Below are 17,200 nucleotides of genomic sequence, written 5' to 3'. Positions count from 1 at the left end.
GCAGCATCTCTGGAGAAAAAGGAGAAGAAGAAAAAGGATTCACCCATCCTTTTCCTCAGTCTGAAAAAGGGTCTCGACCGGAAACATCACCCATTCCTTCTATCCAGAGATGCTGTTTGTCCCACTGAGTTACTCCAGCATTTTGTTTATCTTCGATTTAAACCAGCATCCACAGTTCCTTCCTACGGAATTCCTCCAGTGTTGTGTGTATTGACCTAAATCATATGGTTTACAGTGACATAAACTGTATGCAAATTACCGGTATGTGAATAAGCCCTGTCGTGGTTGTTTCATTTGTTGGATTGAAAAATGCTGATAATTACATTTGTTTCCCACCTGGAATAAGTGAGCAACATTAGACAGGCAGTTCACAAGGAAGCACATGCGAACTGAAATCCTACACCTTCTGCACCAGATCCATTCTGTCAAGGCCAATGAAATGATATGTGATTTATATATAAATCTACATCTAATTTTATGTTTCCGTGTGCTGTCGAGCCTGCGTGCCCGTGATGCTGCTGCTGCAGGCAAGATTTTCATTGTACCTGTATACTTGTGCATATGTTAATAAATTTGACGATGACATCTTTTGAAGAAGGTCCCACAGAAGCCAGGTTCTATTGCACAAACTCTGGAATATTTATCAACACATTCCTCCCATCACTCCTTGGTTCCAACCTTTGTTTTTTTGTACACAAAAAGCTGATTAATGATTAATAAATATAAATGACATGTGCTGGAAAATAGAATTATGACATTTAACCTTTTAAAGGGCGGCGATGCACTGTATTTGTGTGTACCATCACGAAAAAAACCCACTTGTTCTAAGAGTAGGAACCATGTATTAAACACATCAGTTTGTACCTAACAGAACAAACGGATGAAGAGCAGATCTTCTTCTTGCGGAGCTGATTAAATCAATTATTCCTATTTTCATTAAAGCATCTTCCTCATACTAATACTATACTACATCAGCTTTAGTTTCTGTTCCTAACCTATTTCAGGAAATTAGTTTTAATCCCTTCAATGTAGAAATGTTTATAACCTGCTTGGGCCCAATAAACATGGACATGGAGACTTGTCCTGGAACAGAAGGTCTATCAAATGCTATAGATCCCTTTTACAGAACAGAGCCTAATTGGGAACATCTGCGTTTCAGATGACAAATTAAAGTAAGGCCCCAAAGCAGCTGGACTATGTGACTTCATGACATCACTTTTATTAACAGTTGAATTCTTCCTTGGCATCCTGGACAATAACTTTCCATCATCGTCACATTGTAGTTGGTGAGATCTTGTGTACTAATTAGTACCACATTTCCTACAAGAACAACAGTGGGCACACTTCAGAAGTATTTCATTGGTTGTACAGCACCTTGAAAGGCCTTTAAAAAGCACAACATAAATGCTAGAATGTATTCCTCTTTCATGCAGCTCAGGACAAGATGATGTAATATTTAAATTGAAAGGTTGATTTTTGATGCCTCAAGACATTTAACTCAGACAAGAAGAGTTAGGGACAGCACGGTGGCGCAGCAGTAGAGTTGCTGCCTTACAGTGTTTGCAGCGCCGGAGACCCAGATTCAATCATGAATTGGTGCTGTATGGAGTTTGTACGTTCTCCCCGTGACTGTATGAGTTTTCTCCGAGATCTTTGGTTTCTTCCCACAGTCCAAAGACGTACAGGTTTGTAGGCTAATTGGCTTGGTATAAGTGTAAATTGTCCCTAGTGTGTGTAGAATAGTGTTAAATTGCAGGGATCATTGGTGGTACTGGCCCTGTGGTCTGAAAGGCCTGCTTCCGTGTTGTATTGTCTATCTATTGTATCTCTAAAACTAAAATAAAAGTCCATATCAATGCAAGATGTTCTTTACCTGTGATCTAAGGATGCTAGCTGTCCAATCCCACATCTCAGATTGTCCTGAACAGCACAGGAACCTGCAACAGAACAACTACAAACTATCAAAACCACATGGAGAGAGAAATCCAACAACAAACCATCAAGGCAACAGTCCTGGACAAGTATAAGACTAGAACTTCCTTGAAAGTAGCATCACAGGTAGATAGGGTGATCAAGAAGGCATTTGGCACATTGTTCTTCATCAGTCAGAGTATTGCGTATTGAAGTTGGGAGGTCATGTTACAGTTGTATAAAATGTTGGTGAGGCCACATTAGAGTATTTTGTTCAGTTTTTGTCACCATGTTATAGGAAAGATGTTGTCAAGCTGGATGGGTGCAGAGAAGATTTACGAGGTTGTTGCCAGGACTCGAGAGTCTGTAGTGAGAGGTTGAGTAGGCTGGGACTTTATTCCTTGGAGTGCAGGTGGATGATGCGTGATCTTATAGAGGTGTACAGAATCATGAGAGGAATAGACCGGGTAAACGCACAGTCTTTCGCCCAGAGTAGGGGAATTGAGAACAAGAGGGCATGAGTTTATGGTGAAGGGGGAAAGATTTAATAGGAATCTGAGGGGTAACCTTTTTACACAAATGGTGATGGGTATATGGAATGAGCTGCCAGAGGGGGTAGTTGAGGCAGGTACTATCCTTGTCTAATAGACATTTTGACAGGTACAGTACATGGATAGTATAGGTTTAGGGAGTTCTGTGTCAAGCACAGGCAGATGGGAATAGTGTAGATGGGGCATATTGGCCGGCATGGTCTAATTAAGCTGATGGCTTGTTTCCTGGCTGTATGACTCTATGACTCTATAACATACGTAATAAATGGTCACATCCCAGGAAGAACTGAGGAATAGAGGAATCATGGTGTTTAAAACCAATAAATATTGTGTCAGCAGAAAGGCTATTACACAACTTTTCAAAATATTTAGAGAGAAACAAAGAACTGCAGATGCCACCCTAATGTGTAGGGAGTGGATGTAAAAGTGGGATAACTTATAACTGGTGTGAACAGGTGATTATTGGTTGGCGTGGACTCGGTGGGCCAAAGGGCCTGTTCCCATGCTGTATATCTAAACTAAACTAAACTCAGGGACTGCCTATATTAATGGCATGAATTGTGTTCACGCTCAATCACTAGGTGGCAGAAGAATACCACCGACAGAACTGACTGCACAGTCGAGCAGTAATTCAGTAACATAACAATCTACACTCCAGTGATTCTGTCCTTTTCTTTCGTTCATCAATTTTTCACCTGGTTGTGGAACATTGCAATTCCAAAACACATTGCATTGCAACCTTCAACCTTCTGAGCTCTCTGTGCCTCTGCACGTCTGATGTCTGGCAAATTTCCAGTTTGCTTTGTGTTGTAGTTCATGTGAGGTCTTTCAACTGTTTTGGGTTAAAATCCTTCCTTAACTCTCCTCACCTCTGTTATCAGTATCACCTATAAGACAGATCTTCTAATTCACAGCTTCAATGTTGTGTCTACTTTCTATCTTGTGATCAAATTTCACTTGATAAGTCCCTGTAAATGGCATGGGATTTTGAAGGCACAATAGAAGCTGTAATATGTAGGAAGAAACTGCAGATGTTGGTTTACACCAAATATGCACAACATGCTCAGCTGAGTTATTTCAGCAGTTTGTGTCTAACTTCAAGAGAAACTACTATTTTGTTTAAATGCATTAACATATTTCATATTTCATATTTCATGGTAGATATTTTGAAAAGAGAAATGGCTTTTTCTAGAACGCAATGCCTGAAGGGATGGTGGAGGTACAGAATTCAAGTAGCCTCAGGATGAGCATTTTAATTGCCAAGGCATGGTGAGTTAATGTTGATAAATGAGATTAGTATAAATAGGTACTTGTGTGTGTATGTAGATGGGAAGCCATGGGATCTGTTTCTATGGTGAATGGCTCCATGACCACTTGGACTCAGCAGCTTCATTCATGATTAAAAGCCAAGATTTAGTAGAACAAGCTCCAAGAATGGCTTTAATCTTCCCATCATGGGTTCTGCAGGTGCGCATTCCATGTTGTCGACTTGTTCGACCTTTCAATTAGACATTGGCCTGGTGGTATTTCATGCTAGTTTTGAGCATCTTGGCCACGTTTGCTTCTTGACAGATTCCTCAACCACCTTGACTACCTCTCTGTTGCCTGTTTGAAGTTGTGCAATATGAAAGAACAAGAGTGTGTTCAATAACTGTACATTTTCATCAAGGTCAGAAACAAAATAGATTAAAATGGAGGCCGGTACATTGAGCACATGGGCGTAGCGGACTTTGGACTTATATATGCGAAAATAATTTCACTCTGCAGTTGCTTATGAGACAAATGAAACAGTATCGAATTACTGAGAAATAAGCTCTTCTGGTGAACATATGTACCTGCAGTTTTAGCAATTACAGGAATTGATTACTGGTGGATTAAGACTGCCTTCCAAACGAGACTAGTGAAAATTCTTCCTGCAATTGTGGACCAGTGAAAATCCCACCTGGAATTATGTTCAATTTCTGCACATTCAGTATGATGTTAGATCTCAACCCTTTCCCTCTTGGTATTTCGTGAAACTACTTGATGTACCCAATGCACATGACAAAACTCATTGATGACCAAAAACATTTCAGCTCCTTGTCCATAGGCTGCAAAAACTCTATGCACCTTTTCAATGTCCATTCCTAAACACTTATCATGGCCAAGTCTTTCTGCAACTTTGTTCAAAGTTTCAGCTGGGTTTACAGCAAAATCTTCACTGACATTTATTGTGTGAATCTATTTTCAATTTCAAGACAAAGTGGTGCAGCGGCAGTAACCCGGGATCAATCCTGACTACGAGTGCTCTCTGTGCGGAGTTTGCAGGTTTTCTCCCATGACTGCGTGGGTTTTCCCCGGGTGCTCCGGTTTCCTCCCACATTCCAAAGACGCATGGGTTTGTAAGTTAATTGGCTTTTGTAAAGTTTGTAAATTGTCTCCAGTGTGTAGGACAGTACCAGTGTATGGGGATCGCTGGTCGGCACAGACTCTGTGGGCCCTAGGGCATGTTTCCATGCTGTATCTCTGAACTAAACTAAACTAAACTAGAGTTCACCTGAAGCAACCAAGGTGCAAGACCCTCAGTGTGGATGGATCACACTAAGATCTTCAACAGAACAAAGTGTGGGAGAGTCGTCCATGTTTACTTACCATTGCTGCTTATCCATAAAAATTGTGAACCCCCACCTATACAACAAATGAAAATGATCCATTAGTACAATTAAGAGAATAAATTCAAATGCTAATGTTCAGTACTTTGTTCTTTTAAACAGAGATACCAGAGCATGGCATCAGAACAGGACAATGATACATTCCTTATGGAAACAAGTTTTTACCGTATGGTATGTTGCACAATAGCATATATTCAATAAATTAACCATCCTTAACAGAACACTACACTGCAGGAGAACTGATTATTTTCATCAGCACAGAAATGTGTGCACTCTTTTCGTCCTCACTAATTTTCTGGTTATAATAATGAGCCAAGGGAATATACAGTCATAGAAACAGATTGCCGGCATAACCTCTGATTAGAGATGCTGACTCGGACTTAAGTTTTGACTGTTTGAAAGATACAGCATGGAAACGGGCCCTTTGTCCCGCCGAGTCGCAGTGACCATCGATCTCCTGTTTACACTAGATCAATATGATCCCACTTTCCCATTCCCTACACACGAAGGGCAATTTACAAAGGCCAATGAACTCAAACCCTCTCATATTGGAATGTGGGAGGAAACCAGAGCACCCAGAGAGAATGTGGAAACTCCACACCAGAAGCACCCGAAGTGTGGATCGAACCCGGGCCTCTGGAGCTGTGAGACAGAAGGTCTACCAGCTGCGCAACTGATTTCCAACATTTCACCCAAGGGTGCTCTAAAAAACTATGGGTTATAAAGTCTGATCATTCTTGCAACAGATCTCTTAACAGGTGGAGACTGAAGATGTGGTAACTTGTATCACTGAACATGACTAAGCTGATCAGTGCAATTTGGATTTTCATTTCAAATCCCCCTGTTTGTCCCCTCCCCATCACTCCTCCCCCTGAGATTGTAAATAATGCTCTTACTGCGCTGTTGGTGCTTTCAGCTTCTTCTTAATGCCCAAGTAAACCTTCAGCGAGAAGACAGACCACTCCCGCTCTGGCTTGGAGCTCTGCAAAATAGGACAATCACATTCTTCATCCATTGCACACTTATTAATCCAGTCAGCCAAAGTTGTAACATTGGCCTGTTGGTGATGTTGTTTTGGATGTTTTACAACACCACTTGTGATTTCTGCCCATTTCTGCACATCAGAAAATCACATTTCCAGCCACAACTCGTTCCAGCACAAATACCCTTTTCTGCAGTTCCATATCGACACACATTGATGTCATCAACGTTCATGATACTGACTAGCAGAAATTGGTCCAAAAATGTGCAACGTATCATCTTCTACGTCGGGTAGACAGTCAGAGTGGGAATGGTAAAGGCAGGAGGGCATAGCTGTAAAGTGAGAGGGACAACATTTAATTGTGATGTGCGGGGCTAGTGTTTTCACACAGAGTGATGGGTGACTGGAATGTGCTGCCAAGGATGGTGGTGGTGACACGAACGACAGCAGCATTCAGAGGCTTTTATCTTGGTACGTGGATATGCAGGGAATGGAGGAATAGAGATCAATGTAGTTTAATTGAATCTGGCATTATGTTTGGCCATGTATTGTGGCCAACGGGCCATGTTGATCATTTCTGACTCTCAGTAAAACATGGAACAACAAGACTGCAATTGGAAGTGAAGGAATGGGGATATAAAATATTTGTGCTCTCTGCACATGCTTAACTGAGTTTTTATATCCCTGCAGATTGCAAAGATCATTGCTGGGCGCAGTATTTTGTTTGGTTTCATTTAGAGATACAGCATGGAACAGGCCTTTTGGACCACCGAGTCCACGCCAACCAGCGATCCCCGTACACGAGCACTATTCTACACACTGGGGACAATTCACAATCTTTACCAAAGCCAATCAACCTACAAACGAGTCTGAAGAAGGATCTCGACATGAAACCTCACCAATTCCTTCTCTCCAGTGATGCTGCCTGTCCCGCTGAGTTACTCCAGCTTTTTGTGTCTATCTCCGGTTTAACCAGCATCTGCAGTTCCTTCCGACAAGCCTGTACATCTTTGGAATGTTGGGATAACCGGAGCACTCGGAGAAAACACTGCAGTCACGGGGAGAACGTACAAACTTGGTACATACAGCACCCGTAGTCAGGATCAAACCCGGGGCTCTGGTGCTGTAATGTACTAAACTAAACCCCGCAGCCTCCCATGCTCCAGGGAATAATGTCCGAGCCTATCAAACCTTTCCCTGTAACTCAAGCCTTCCAGTCCTTCTGCACTCTTTCTAATGTAATGACATCCTTCCTTTCGCAGAGTGACCAGAAATGCACATAGAACTGCCTCACCATTGACTTGTACGATCAATCTTCAATTCAGATATCCTGTGGTTACAGCTTGAACTTTTTAAATGGCTTACATGTTAGGCCAAAAAAAAGCATATTTGGCTAACACAGCTAGCCGCTGTTCCCGAAACAGTTTCAGCACGAATAATATAACCGACCACTTTCATGAACTTCATCAGTTTACCTTTTTATCCTTAAACAGAAGCAGCTTGCGATCTCGCAGAACGAAATATCGCTCCTGGAACTTGTTCCCAGCCAGGAGTTTTGGTGGTTCCTCTCGACATTTCAAGACCCCATACTTTGGAGTTTCATTTTTAGTTGCTATCACACGTTGCATAAAAGAAAACAGAGAGTTATGTCCATCATATTGGTTTGTTAGAGCGTTTACGCACAACAACAAGATTAGCAGACTTCTCTTTGATAGATTAGTTAATTTAGTTTAGTTTAGACATACAGTGCGGAAACAGTTCCTTTGGCCCACTGAGTCAACGCCAACCAGCAATCGCCCCAAACACTAGTTCTATCCTACACACTAGGGACAATTTACAGAAGCCAATTAACCTGCACATCTTTGGCATGTTGGAGGAAACCCATGACGTCACAGGGAGAACATACAAACTCCGTACAGACAGCACCCGTAGTCAGGATCAAACCCGGTTCTCTGACTGTAAGGCAGCAACTCTACCGTTGCACCACTGTGCCGCCCAAATGGATTGTGGATTATTTAGATGAGTGGGTTAATTAATAATAATAATAATAATACATTATACTTATGGGCGCCTTTCAAGGACTCTCAAGGACACCTTACAAAATTTAGTAAACAGATTACAAAACATGTAAGCGGAAAGAAACAAAACAAAAAAATATATAGGGTGATTTCACAAAAGGTCACTGGAGCGTAGATCCTCACCCACGTGACCGCAAAATTTAACTGGGGTACAAGCGTCACTTCCGGTACATGTTAGTGATGCTGAAAACACGCACTTTCACACCCGTTAAAAACCGCGAAAACGGCCAGTTTTTGAGCTGTAAATTACTGTGCCAGTTGGGGTGATGTGAGGCACAGCTACCTAACTTTACAGTCCAGAAGAAAGATAAAAACTAAGGTAAATTCAAGAGGGAGCTGAAGGTGCAAAAACAGCAGAAGTGATCAGCAGACATTTGCCATGGAGATATAAAGATCGAAAATATCGGGAATGATCGTGTTTGCTCGCTGCATTTCATCAAAAGTAAGGCATTATTGACTTCTTATCTTTATTCATTTGTTATATGAAAAGTTTTAAAAGTGAAAAATCCGTCAGTAAAATTGCAAAATCGCCCATGGTTCTCAGGTGGGTTTTAACATGCAAAATGAAAATGCTTCTGTAGCTCCATTTACCATTTAAATAATCGTAAACTATCAATGCGTTTTGAAATAAATTTTACTCAGATGCAAGCTAAGGAATGGGATAATTGTCAGCTGTTTATTGGACAAAATCAGGACATTTTATTATTTGCCAAAATATATTTCTCAATGTTTCTTGTTTAAAGCCTGCACAATCACCCAAACTACTTATTTATTTATCATCTAATAACAGACAAGCCTGCAGCATGGAATGATGTCAACAATCCTGATTGGGCACCCACTGTGAGCATTGAGAAATATATTTTGGCAAATAATAAAATGCCTGATTATGTCCAATTAACAGCTGACAATTATCCCATTCCTTAGCTTGCATCTGAGTAAAATTTATTTCAAAACGCATTGATAGTTTACGATTATTTAAATGGTAAATGGAGCTTAAACCCACCTGAGAATCATGGGTGATTTTGCAATTTTACGGACGGATTTTTCACTTTTAAAACTTTTCATATAACAAATGAATAAAGATAAAAAGTCAATAATGCCTTACTTTTGATGAAATGCAGCGAGCAAACGCGATAATTCCCGATATTTTCGATCTTTATATCTCCACGGCAAATGTCCGCTGATCACTTCCGCTGTTTTTGCACCTTCAGCTCCCTCTTGAATTTACCCTAGTTTTTATCTTTCTTCTGGACTGTAAAGTTAGGTAGCTGTGCCTCACGGTCACCCCGACTGGCACAGTAATTTACAGCTCAAAAACTGGCCGTTTTCGTGGTTTTTAACGGGTGTGAAAGTGCGTGTTTTCAGCATCACTAACATGTACCGGAAGTGATGCTTGTACCCCAGTTAAATTTTGCGGTCACGTGGGTGAGGATCTACGCTCCAGTGACCTTTCGTGAAATCACCCTATAACAACAAAAAATAAAAAATAAATAGTAAGGACATCAACAATACCCAATTCAGAGAGAGAGCAGCGGCAGCTAATCGCGCCAGCGTTCACTCTCCCTTCAGGCAGCCATCTTGGAAACGGAACAATCAAAACACATTTTAACATTGAACATCCACCATAGTGACTCCTACACACTCCTCACAGCAAAAGGCAAAATAAAGTTCAAGTCCTTCCCCTAGCTCTTCCTCGGTCGTGGGCCTCGAGCCCCCGTTGACGGGACGATCTTGACTCCCGTAGCCGGCGTTCAGGCCCTCCGCGTCGAGGCGCTCCACTCCCGCTTCGGGGGGATGTCAGCTCCCCCGCGCCGGGCGATCGTATCTCACGTCGGGGCTGGTCGAGCCCTCCGCGGCGTTGGAGCACCCGACTTGGCCTCACCCGAGACTGCGAGCCCTTGATGTTAAAGTCTGAGGTGGTCATGGTGGGAGCGATCCCAGGCAAGCGACCCGCTCCGATGTTAAATCCGCGCCCTGGGGTGGGGCTCACGACAGTCCGAGGAGGCTTCCAGCTCCAGCGATTGTAGACCGCAGTACCCGGAGTATGTGATCCGAAAATTGATCACATCTCCGGGAAGGTAAGAACATGAAAAAAGTTTCCCCCACTCCCCTCCCCCCACATAAAACACACCAAAGAACAATAAAACAAACTTAGAACAAACTAAAAAATAAATAAATAGCAAAAAGAATGAAAAGACAAACAGACTGCCGGTAGGGCTGCCATCTCCCCCTGTGGCCACACCCGTGAATACATCATTTAGAAATAGACAGGAAATTAGGGCTGAGGTCAGGTCAACTAAGATCCTACTAAGTTGCATGTTTCCCTTGAAAGGGTAAATTATGTTCTCCTGCCCCTATTTCTTATGACATGGGCTTAGCACATTCAACTTAATAGAACAAACTCTATCTCAGGTGACTCAATCAGAAAACCTGCTGCCTCACTGTTCCAATGTGTTGACTTAATTCCTGATTAGCAGTTTTGTCTTTGTGGAACCTGCATGTTCTTCCTGTGTGAACATGGGTTTTCTCTGGTTTCCCTTCACATCCCAAAGATATGACAGTAGGTTTTAGTTTTAGTTTAATTTTTTGTCATGTGCAGCAGTGTACAGTGAAAAGCTTCTTTGTTGTGTTTTATCCAGTCAGCGGTAAGATGATACATGATTACAATCCAGCCATCCACAGTGTACAGATACAGGATAAAGGGAATAACATTTAGTGCAAGATGAAGTCTGAGTGTCTCCAATGAGGTAGTTGGTGATAGGATGGTACAGTTGCCTGATAACAGCTGGGAGGAAATTGTTCCTGGAACTAGAGATGCGCATTTTCAAAACTCTGTAGCTCTTGCCTGATGGGAGAGAAGAGAGGTAGTGTCTGTGGTGTACCTCATACTTGATTAAGCTGGTGGTCTTGCCAAGGCAATGAGAAGTGTAGATGGAGTCAATGAAAGGGAGGTTAGTTTGATTGGTGGTCAGGACTGCGTCTACAATTCTCTGCAGGTTAAATGGTGAGTGCAAGTGACCTATGTGTAGATGGGTCGGGAGTTATGGGTATGTGAGAGAAAATAGGTTGTGGGAGAATGGGATTGGTGAGACTGCATTGAGAGCTGGCATAGACTCAATGGGCACATGGCTTTCTTTCGTCTATCAAAGGAAACATAACATTTGTTATGATGAATTAGATTGTTTATAAATATTAATATAAATAGTTAAATAATGCATGAAAAGGATAAATATCTCCTCCGGAGTACAAGGTTCCACAGGAAGCCCATGAATGAAGAAGGCTGGAGGACATTGCCCAATCTCTCATGGTCTATCCAGCCCTACATACCAGGGGGCAATTTACAGAGACCAAATAACCTACATCACTGCATGTCTTTCGGATGTGGGATGAAATCGGAACACCCAGAGGAAACCCAAGCGGTCAAAGGGAGAAGAGGCAAACTTCACACAAACAGCACATATGGGCGGCACGATGTCGCAGTGTTAGAGCTGCTGCATCCCAGCACCAGAGACCCGGGTTCAATCCAGACTATGGGTGCTGTCTATACGCAGTTTGTACGTCTCCCTGTGGGTTTTCTCGGGGTGCTCCAGTTGCTTCCCAGATCCCAAAGACGTGCAAGTTTGTGGGTTAATTGACTTCTGTAAAATGCCTGTAGTGTGCATAATGCATGTGGAATAATATGGAACTAGTTTATATGTGATCGATGGTCCGTGTGGACTCGGTGGGTCGAAGGGCCTTCTCCATGCGGTATCTGTATCTCTAAACTGTCCTCTTTGATGATGGTTCTAATATATACCTTAACATCGCAAAACATTATCCATTCATTCCCCCTACAGATGCTGCCATACCCGTGGAGTTCCTCCAGCACTTTAGCACTTTGTTCTCTAGGTGATTGGTGGATGGCATGGACTCGATGGGCTGAAGGGGTTATTTGCATGCTGTATCTCTGTACCTCTAAACGGCACCCCAAGGTCAGGATCGAACCCGGGGGTCCCTAGTGTCGTGAGTGAGCAGCTCTCATTAATTCTTACCTGAGTAAAGGTTTCCTCCTTCTTCCGGGAGTCTCTTCACTACCAGATAAGCTGAGCTGGGTTCTGCCAACTTACACCATTGGAGAGCTTGTTCCAGAACCTTTTCCTTCGAGTGGAGAGGTCTCTCTGTGGAAATGAGCAAATTTATTGAAGAGGACGACCATCAGGGAAAAAGCACAGCTCTCATCTCCACACAAGTACAGAAGACCAATATTAGTGAAGTGGCATTAGAATACAGGAACCTCAGAATTACAAATGTTTCTATCTACATTCACTCTGCTCACATCATTGCAGGCTTCTTGCAACCAGAAAGCTGTTGATCTATATTTTGTGCTCAATACAGAATTGGATAAGTTGCTATTGGAGGAATCGAGAGATGTGGGGATAGGGCAGGAAATTTGTGTGAACACTGCCCACTCCATCACTGGAACTGACCTCACCACCATTGAAGGGATGTACAAGAGTCACTGCCACAAAAAGACGATTTTCCAGCATCTGCAGTTCCTTCTTAAACAAGTTTAGTTTATTGTCACTTACAATGAAAAGCTTTTGTTGCGTGCTAACCAGTCAGTGGAATCCGATTCCAATCGAGCCATTTACAATGTACAGATACATGATAAGGGAATAAACAGCAAGCATTATCAGAGATTCACACTACCCTGGCCACACTCTCATTTCCCCACTGCCATCAGGAAGAAGGAAAAGGAGCTTGAAAACTCTAACATCTAGGTTCAGGAGCAGCTTCTTCCCAATAACCATCAGGCTATTACACATTACAACCTCCAAATAGTCACCGAACCATATAGATATGGGGCCATTATTTTTTACTTTGCACTATTATTGTTTATTTGTGTGTGTGTGTGTGTGTGTGTGTGTGTGTGTGTGTGTGTGTGTGTGTGTGTGTGTGTGTGTGTGTGTGTGTGTGTGTGTGTGTGTGTGTGTATTATATATTGACTGCCTTTTTTTTATAAACCAGCATCTGCTGTTCCTTGCATTTCTAGAGAGATTGGAATTATGTTGCAATCATGAATATTAAATATAGCGGCAAAATATAAATTCCGACACACTTTCTCACCAACATTCATGTGACAGGATTTTGACACTTACCCAGTTCACCGTTTTCAATGCACTCGAAGGTGACCCAAACCTCTCTTTCTCCTGGTAACATGTTCTTCATGTCTAGCACCTGATTCGTCAGTTCCTCTGATGTCATTGTAGGTGATACCTGCAAAGTCAGGTTAGTTTAGTTTAGTTTAGGAATACAGCGCGGAAACAGGCCGTTTGGCCCATCGAGTCCACGCCGACCAGTGATCCCTGTACGCTAGGACTATCCACACACTAGGGACAATTGCCAATTTTGCAGCCAATTAACCTTCAAACCTGTACGTCTTTGGAATGTGTGAGGAAACCGGAGCACCCGTAGAAAACCAGCACGGGCTCCAGGAGAAAGTACAAACTCCATACAGGCAGCACCTGTAGTCAGGATCAAACCCGGATCTCTGGCACTTTAAGGCATCAGGAAGAAGGAAAAGGAGCCTGAAAACTCTAACATCTAGGTTCAGGAGCAGCTTCTTCCCAATAACCATCAGGCTATTACACACTACAACCTCCAAATACACTCCGCCGTGCTGTGCCACAATGCCATCAGAAATAATTTTGCAGTATGACCAACCCAGAATGGCCTGACAAACACACAGCTTATGCTAACAGAAGGAGTTCAAGAAACAGTACAGATGCAAATATTAACCCGTCTTCATTCCTTTCCACCAAATTCATCCTATATCATTATTCAGAATCTGGGGTTGCTGGCAAAGTCGCCATTTATTGTCTATCCTTAATTAGCTATCACTAGTTGGGTGGCTTGCTGGGTCATTTTTGAGAGTATACAAGAATCAACACATCAGTGGGTGGCTGGTCACACATAAGACAGAATGGGTTCCTCGCTGAAGTACACTTAGATTGTTTAGTACTCTCTGGCCACGTCTCTCACTGTCCTTTACTCGTTGAAGGTTAACAGAATTCCACATTTTCCATACTGAGTGGATGAGAAAATAAGATAAATAGAACTAGTGTGAAGGGGTGATTGATGGTCGGCGTGGACTCGGTGGAGTCGGTACCTTCAGCTGAAAATATGACAGCAAACCTACCTTGAGGGTCATACAACTGTCAGTTGCTTTTGTCTCAACGTACACCTCCATGATCAAATCCCCAGCCTGGGAAAGCTGTAAACCAAAGAAACTGTTAGGAGGGATAGAAATCGACGACCTACAAATGAATATAGTGTATCAATCTGGGATTTATTTTTAGCAGTTAATATTTATCAATTTAATTTTTAAAATAGAAGCTCTGTAACTTTAATCAACAAAAAAATAATGTGCTGGAGGAACTCAATGGGCCAGGCAGCATCTGTGGAGGGAAATGGACAGGCAACGTTTTGGGACAGGACTCTTAACTCATCACTCAGCAGGATGGTAGAAACAGTGAACTGCAGATGCTGGCTAATACACAAAAGGATACAAAGTGGTGGAGTAGTTCAGCAGGTCAGGCAACATGTCTGGAGGACATAAATAGATGATGTTTCGGGACTCGATCTGAACCATCTCTGGAGAACATGAATAGGTGGCGTTTTGGGTCTCGAAACCAGATCATATGATATAAACCAGACCACCCAAGGACGGTAAATTTCCTGAAGCATAATGAATTAACTGGATGGGTTTACTGCAATCTAAAAAGTTAATGGCTATGGTAGGCTATTTAAAAAAAGATTTAATTACTTTAGAGAAACAACACAAAACAGGCCCTCCGGCCCACCATGGAGGAAACTGGATCACCCGGGGAAATCCCATGCAGTCGTGGGGAGAACATATCCATACAGGCAGCAGCTGTAGTCAGGATCAAACCCGGGTCTCTGGTGCTGTAAGGCAGCAACTCTACCACTGCGCTACTGTGCTACCCCTGCACACATTATCTGGTTTGATCTTACATTAGGTTGCTCTACTCACCCACTCCCTGACATGTACTGTATTTTGCTGTCTGTAATAGCCTTAGAATACCCTGAATGCAATCTGAAAGGCACTGTGTAAACTATTTGTCTCTTATTCTCACCTATTCTATGTTCTTCCCCTCCCTGTGCTAATAGATTGGTAGGTGGGTTTGCTGACTATCTTAAGTTTCAAGCTTCCTGGAATGTTTTAATATGTTGCGGCTGCCATATATATTTTGGTTGCTGCTGTCCTTTTCAGAGTTAAATTTGGATCTTGCAAACAACGGACAAATTCTCCCATTTCCCCCTGAAGCTAATCGGTGATGTCTTGTTTCAATTCACAGTCTTTTACTACACACTGTCGTGTAGACTTCATGTGTAATTTATATATAGTTTACATCTATCTTCAGCTGAATACAATGACCAGTCATTGTTCTTGGGTGAGGTTTGCTTGGCCACCTACCTGCACATCTTTCCATGTCGTGATCAAACTGTTTTCCAAATCTATCTGTGTCACGTGTTCATCATCAATCTGCCATAGACAAGAGCAATAGGTCACACAGGGTTACTCTCTGAATCCCCCACTTATAGAATAGACAATGTTTTAAACCAGTAAGCAAATGAACATGCCATCTGAATGCATCAGCACAAAGATGCAACAATGTGTTGTGGGCACAGGTAACTGCAGATGGTGGAATCTTGAGCAAAGCACACAAAGCGCACGAGTAACTCAGTGGGTCAGGCAACATCTATGGGGAACATGACTAGATGACGTTTCGAGTCGGGACCTTCCTTCAGACTCATTGTATTAATGGGGGAAGGAAGCTGGAAAAGCGATGGGGTTGCAACAAACCCAGGCAAGGGATAGGTGGATACAGTTGAGGGGGTCGATTAACAGGTGGGTGGACAAAGGCCAGAGATGTAAAGGAGACAAAAGATAAGGAGCGAAAATACATGAATTGTGAGGCCAGAGGAAAATAATTATTTCCACTAGTTTTAGACTCTCTATTGGAGACGTTTTAGATTAGGACACTTCTTCAGAATCATGAGTGCCTATTTTCTATGAGTGACAAGTTTTCAATAATTAGAAATTCTTTACTGAACACTTAAGTCAATCAAGCCACTTTTTTTTTAACACAGGTTGGAGGAGAAAGTAGGTGGCATGATTCGTGTTTGCAGATGACACCAACATTAATGATTCATGGCAAAGTAGGTAGGGAGGATAGATAGTTTAAGGTTATAGCAGGATGTAGATCAGCTGGAAAAGTGGGCAAGGGAATGGCTGATGGATTTCAACCCAGACAAGTGAAATATCTTACGGTTTTGGAAGTTAAAACAGGGCAGGAATTAAACAGTAAATTGCAGTGATCTCAGGAGCATTGAGACATTATGGTGCAAGTCCCCAGTTCCGGGAAAATGGTGACATGGGTGGATAGAATAGTTAAGAAGGTATTTAGCAAGCTTACCTTCATAGACTATAAGAGCGAGTATAAGACTTGGGGCATCATATTACCGCTGGACAATCAGCTGTTTAGGCCACACTTGGTGGATTCTAGTGATCACGCCATAGTGAAAGGTGTGACAAAGTTAGAGACGATGCAGAAAAAAAAATCAAAGGAACTTCCTGGGGCAGGAGGGCTTGAATTATCAGGAGAGATTGGATAGGCTGGGTATGAATGAAAGAACTGCAGATGCTGGTTTAAATCGAAGGTAGACACAAAATGCTGGAGTAATTCAGCAGGTGAGGCAGCATCTCTGGAGAAAAGGAGCTGGTGACGTTTCGGGCCGAGACCCTTCTTCAGACTAATGTCAGGGGAGGGGGCAGGACAAAGATAGAATGTAGTCGGTAAGACTAGTGGAGAACAGGGAAGGGGAGGGGATGGAGAGAGAAAGCAAGGGCTATCTGAAGTTAGCAAAGTCAATGTTCATACTGCTGGGGTGCACTGGGCCTCACTCTGACACTGTGTCTCACCAGGATAGAAAGGACAGATTGGAAATGGGAGGGGGAGTTGA

At 42.6% G+C, this 17,200-nt stretch overlaps 1 protein-coding gene across 4 annotated transcripts in view; it reads right to left on the bottom strand.

The window, feature by feature from the left end:
- Nucleotides 1–17,200, bottom strand: part of LOC116978600 (arf-GAP with Rho-GAP domain, ANK repeat and PH domain-containing protein 3-like) — a 173,210-nt gene that overhangs the window by 13,333 nt on the left and 142,677 nt on the right. For all 4 annotated transcript variants that reach the window (XM_033029861.1, XM_033029862.1, XM_033029860.1 and 1 more), the window contains 8 exons: nucleotides 15,651–15,719; nucleotides 14,352–14,426; nucleotides 13,312–13,429; nucleotides 12,205–12,330; nucleotides 7,571–7,707; nucleotides 6,010–6,095; nucleotides 5,094–5,129; nucleotides 1,874–1,937 (listed from right to left, as the gene is read on the bottom strand). In XM_033029861.1, coding sequence (XP_032885752.1) covers nucleotides 1,874–1,937; nucleotides 5,094–5,129; nucleotides 6,010–6,095; nucleotides 7,571–7,707; nucleotides 12,205–12,330; nucleotides 13,312–13,429; nucleotides 14,352–14,426; nucleotides 15,651–15,719 — 711 coding nt within the window. The remainder of the gene's footprint in view (nucleotides 1–1,873; nucleotides 1,938–5,093; nucleotides 5,130–6,009; nucleotides 6,096–7,570; nucleotides 7,708–12,204; nucleotides 12,331–13,311; nucleotides 13,430–14,351; nucleotides 14,427–15,650; nucleotides 15,720–17,200) is intronic.

Source organism: Amblyraja radiata, chromosome 11 (assembly GCF_010909765.2).
Source record: "Amblyraja radiata isolate CabotCenter1 chromosome 11, sAmbRad1.1.pri, whole genome shotgun sequence".
Classification (NCBI taxonomy): Eukaryota; Metazoa; Chordata; class Chondrichthyes; order Rajiformes; family Rajidae; genus Amblyraja; species Amblyraja radiata.
The sequence above is the reverse complement of the archived record's forward strand: the minus strand, read 5'-3'. Positions and strand labels throughout refer to the sequence as shown.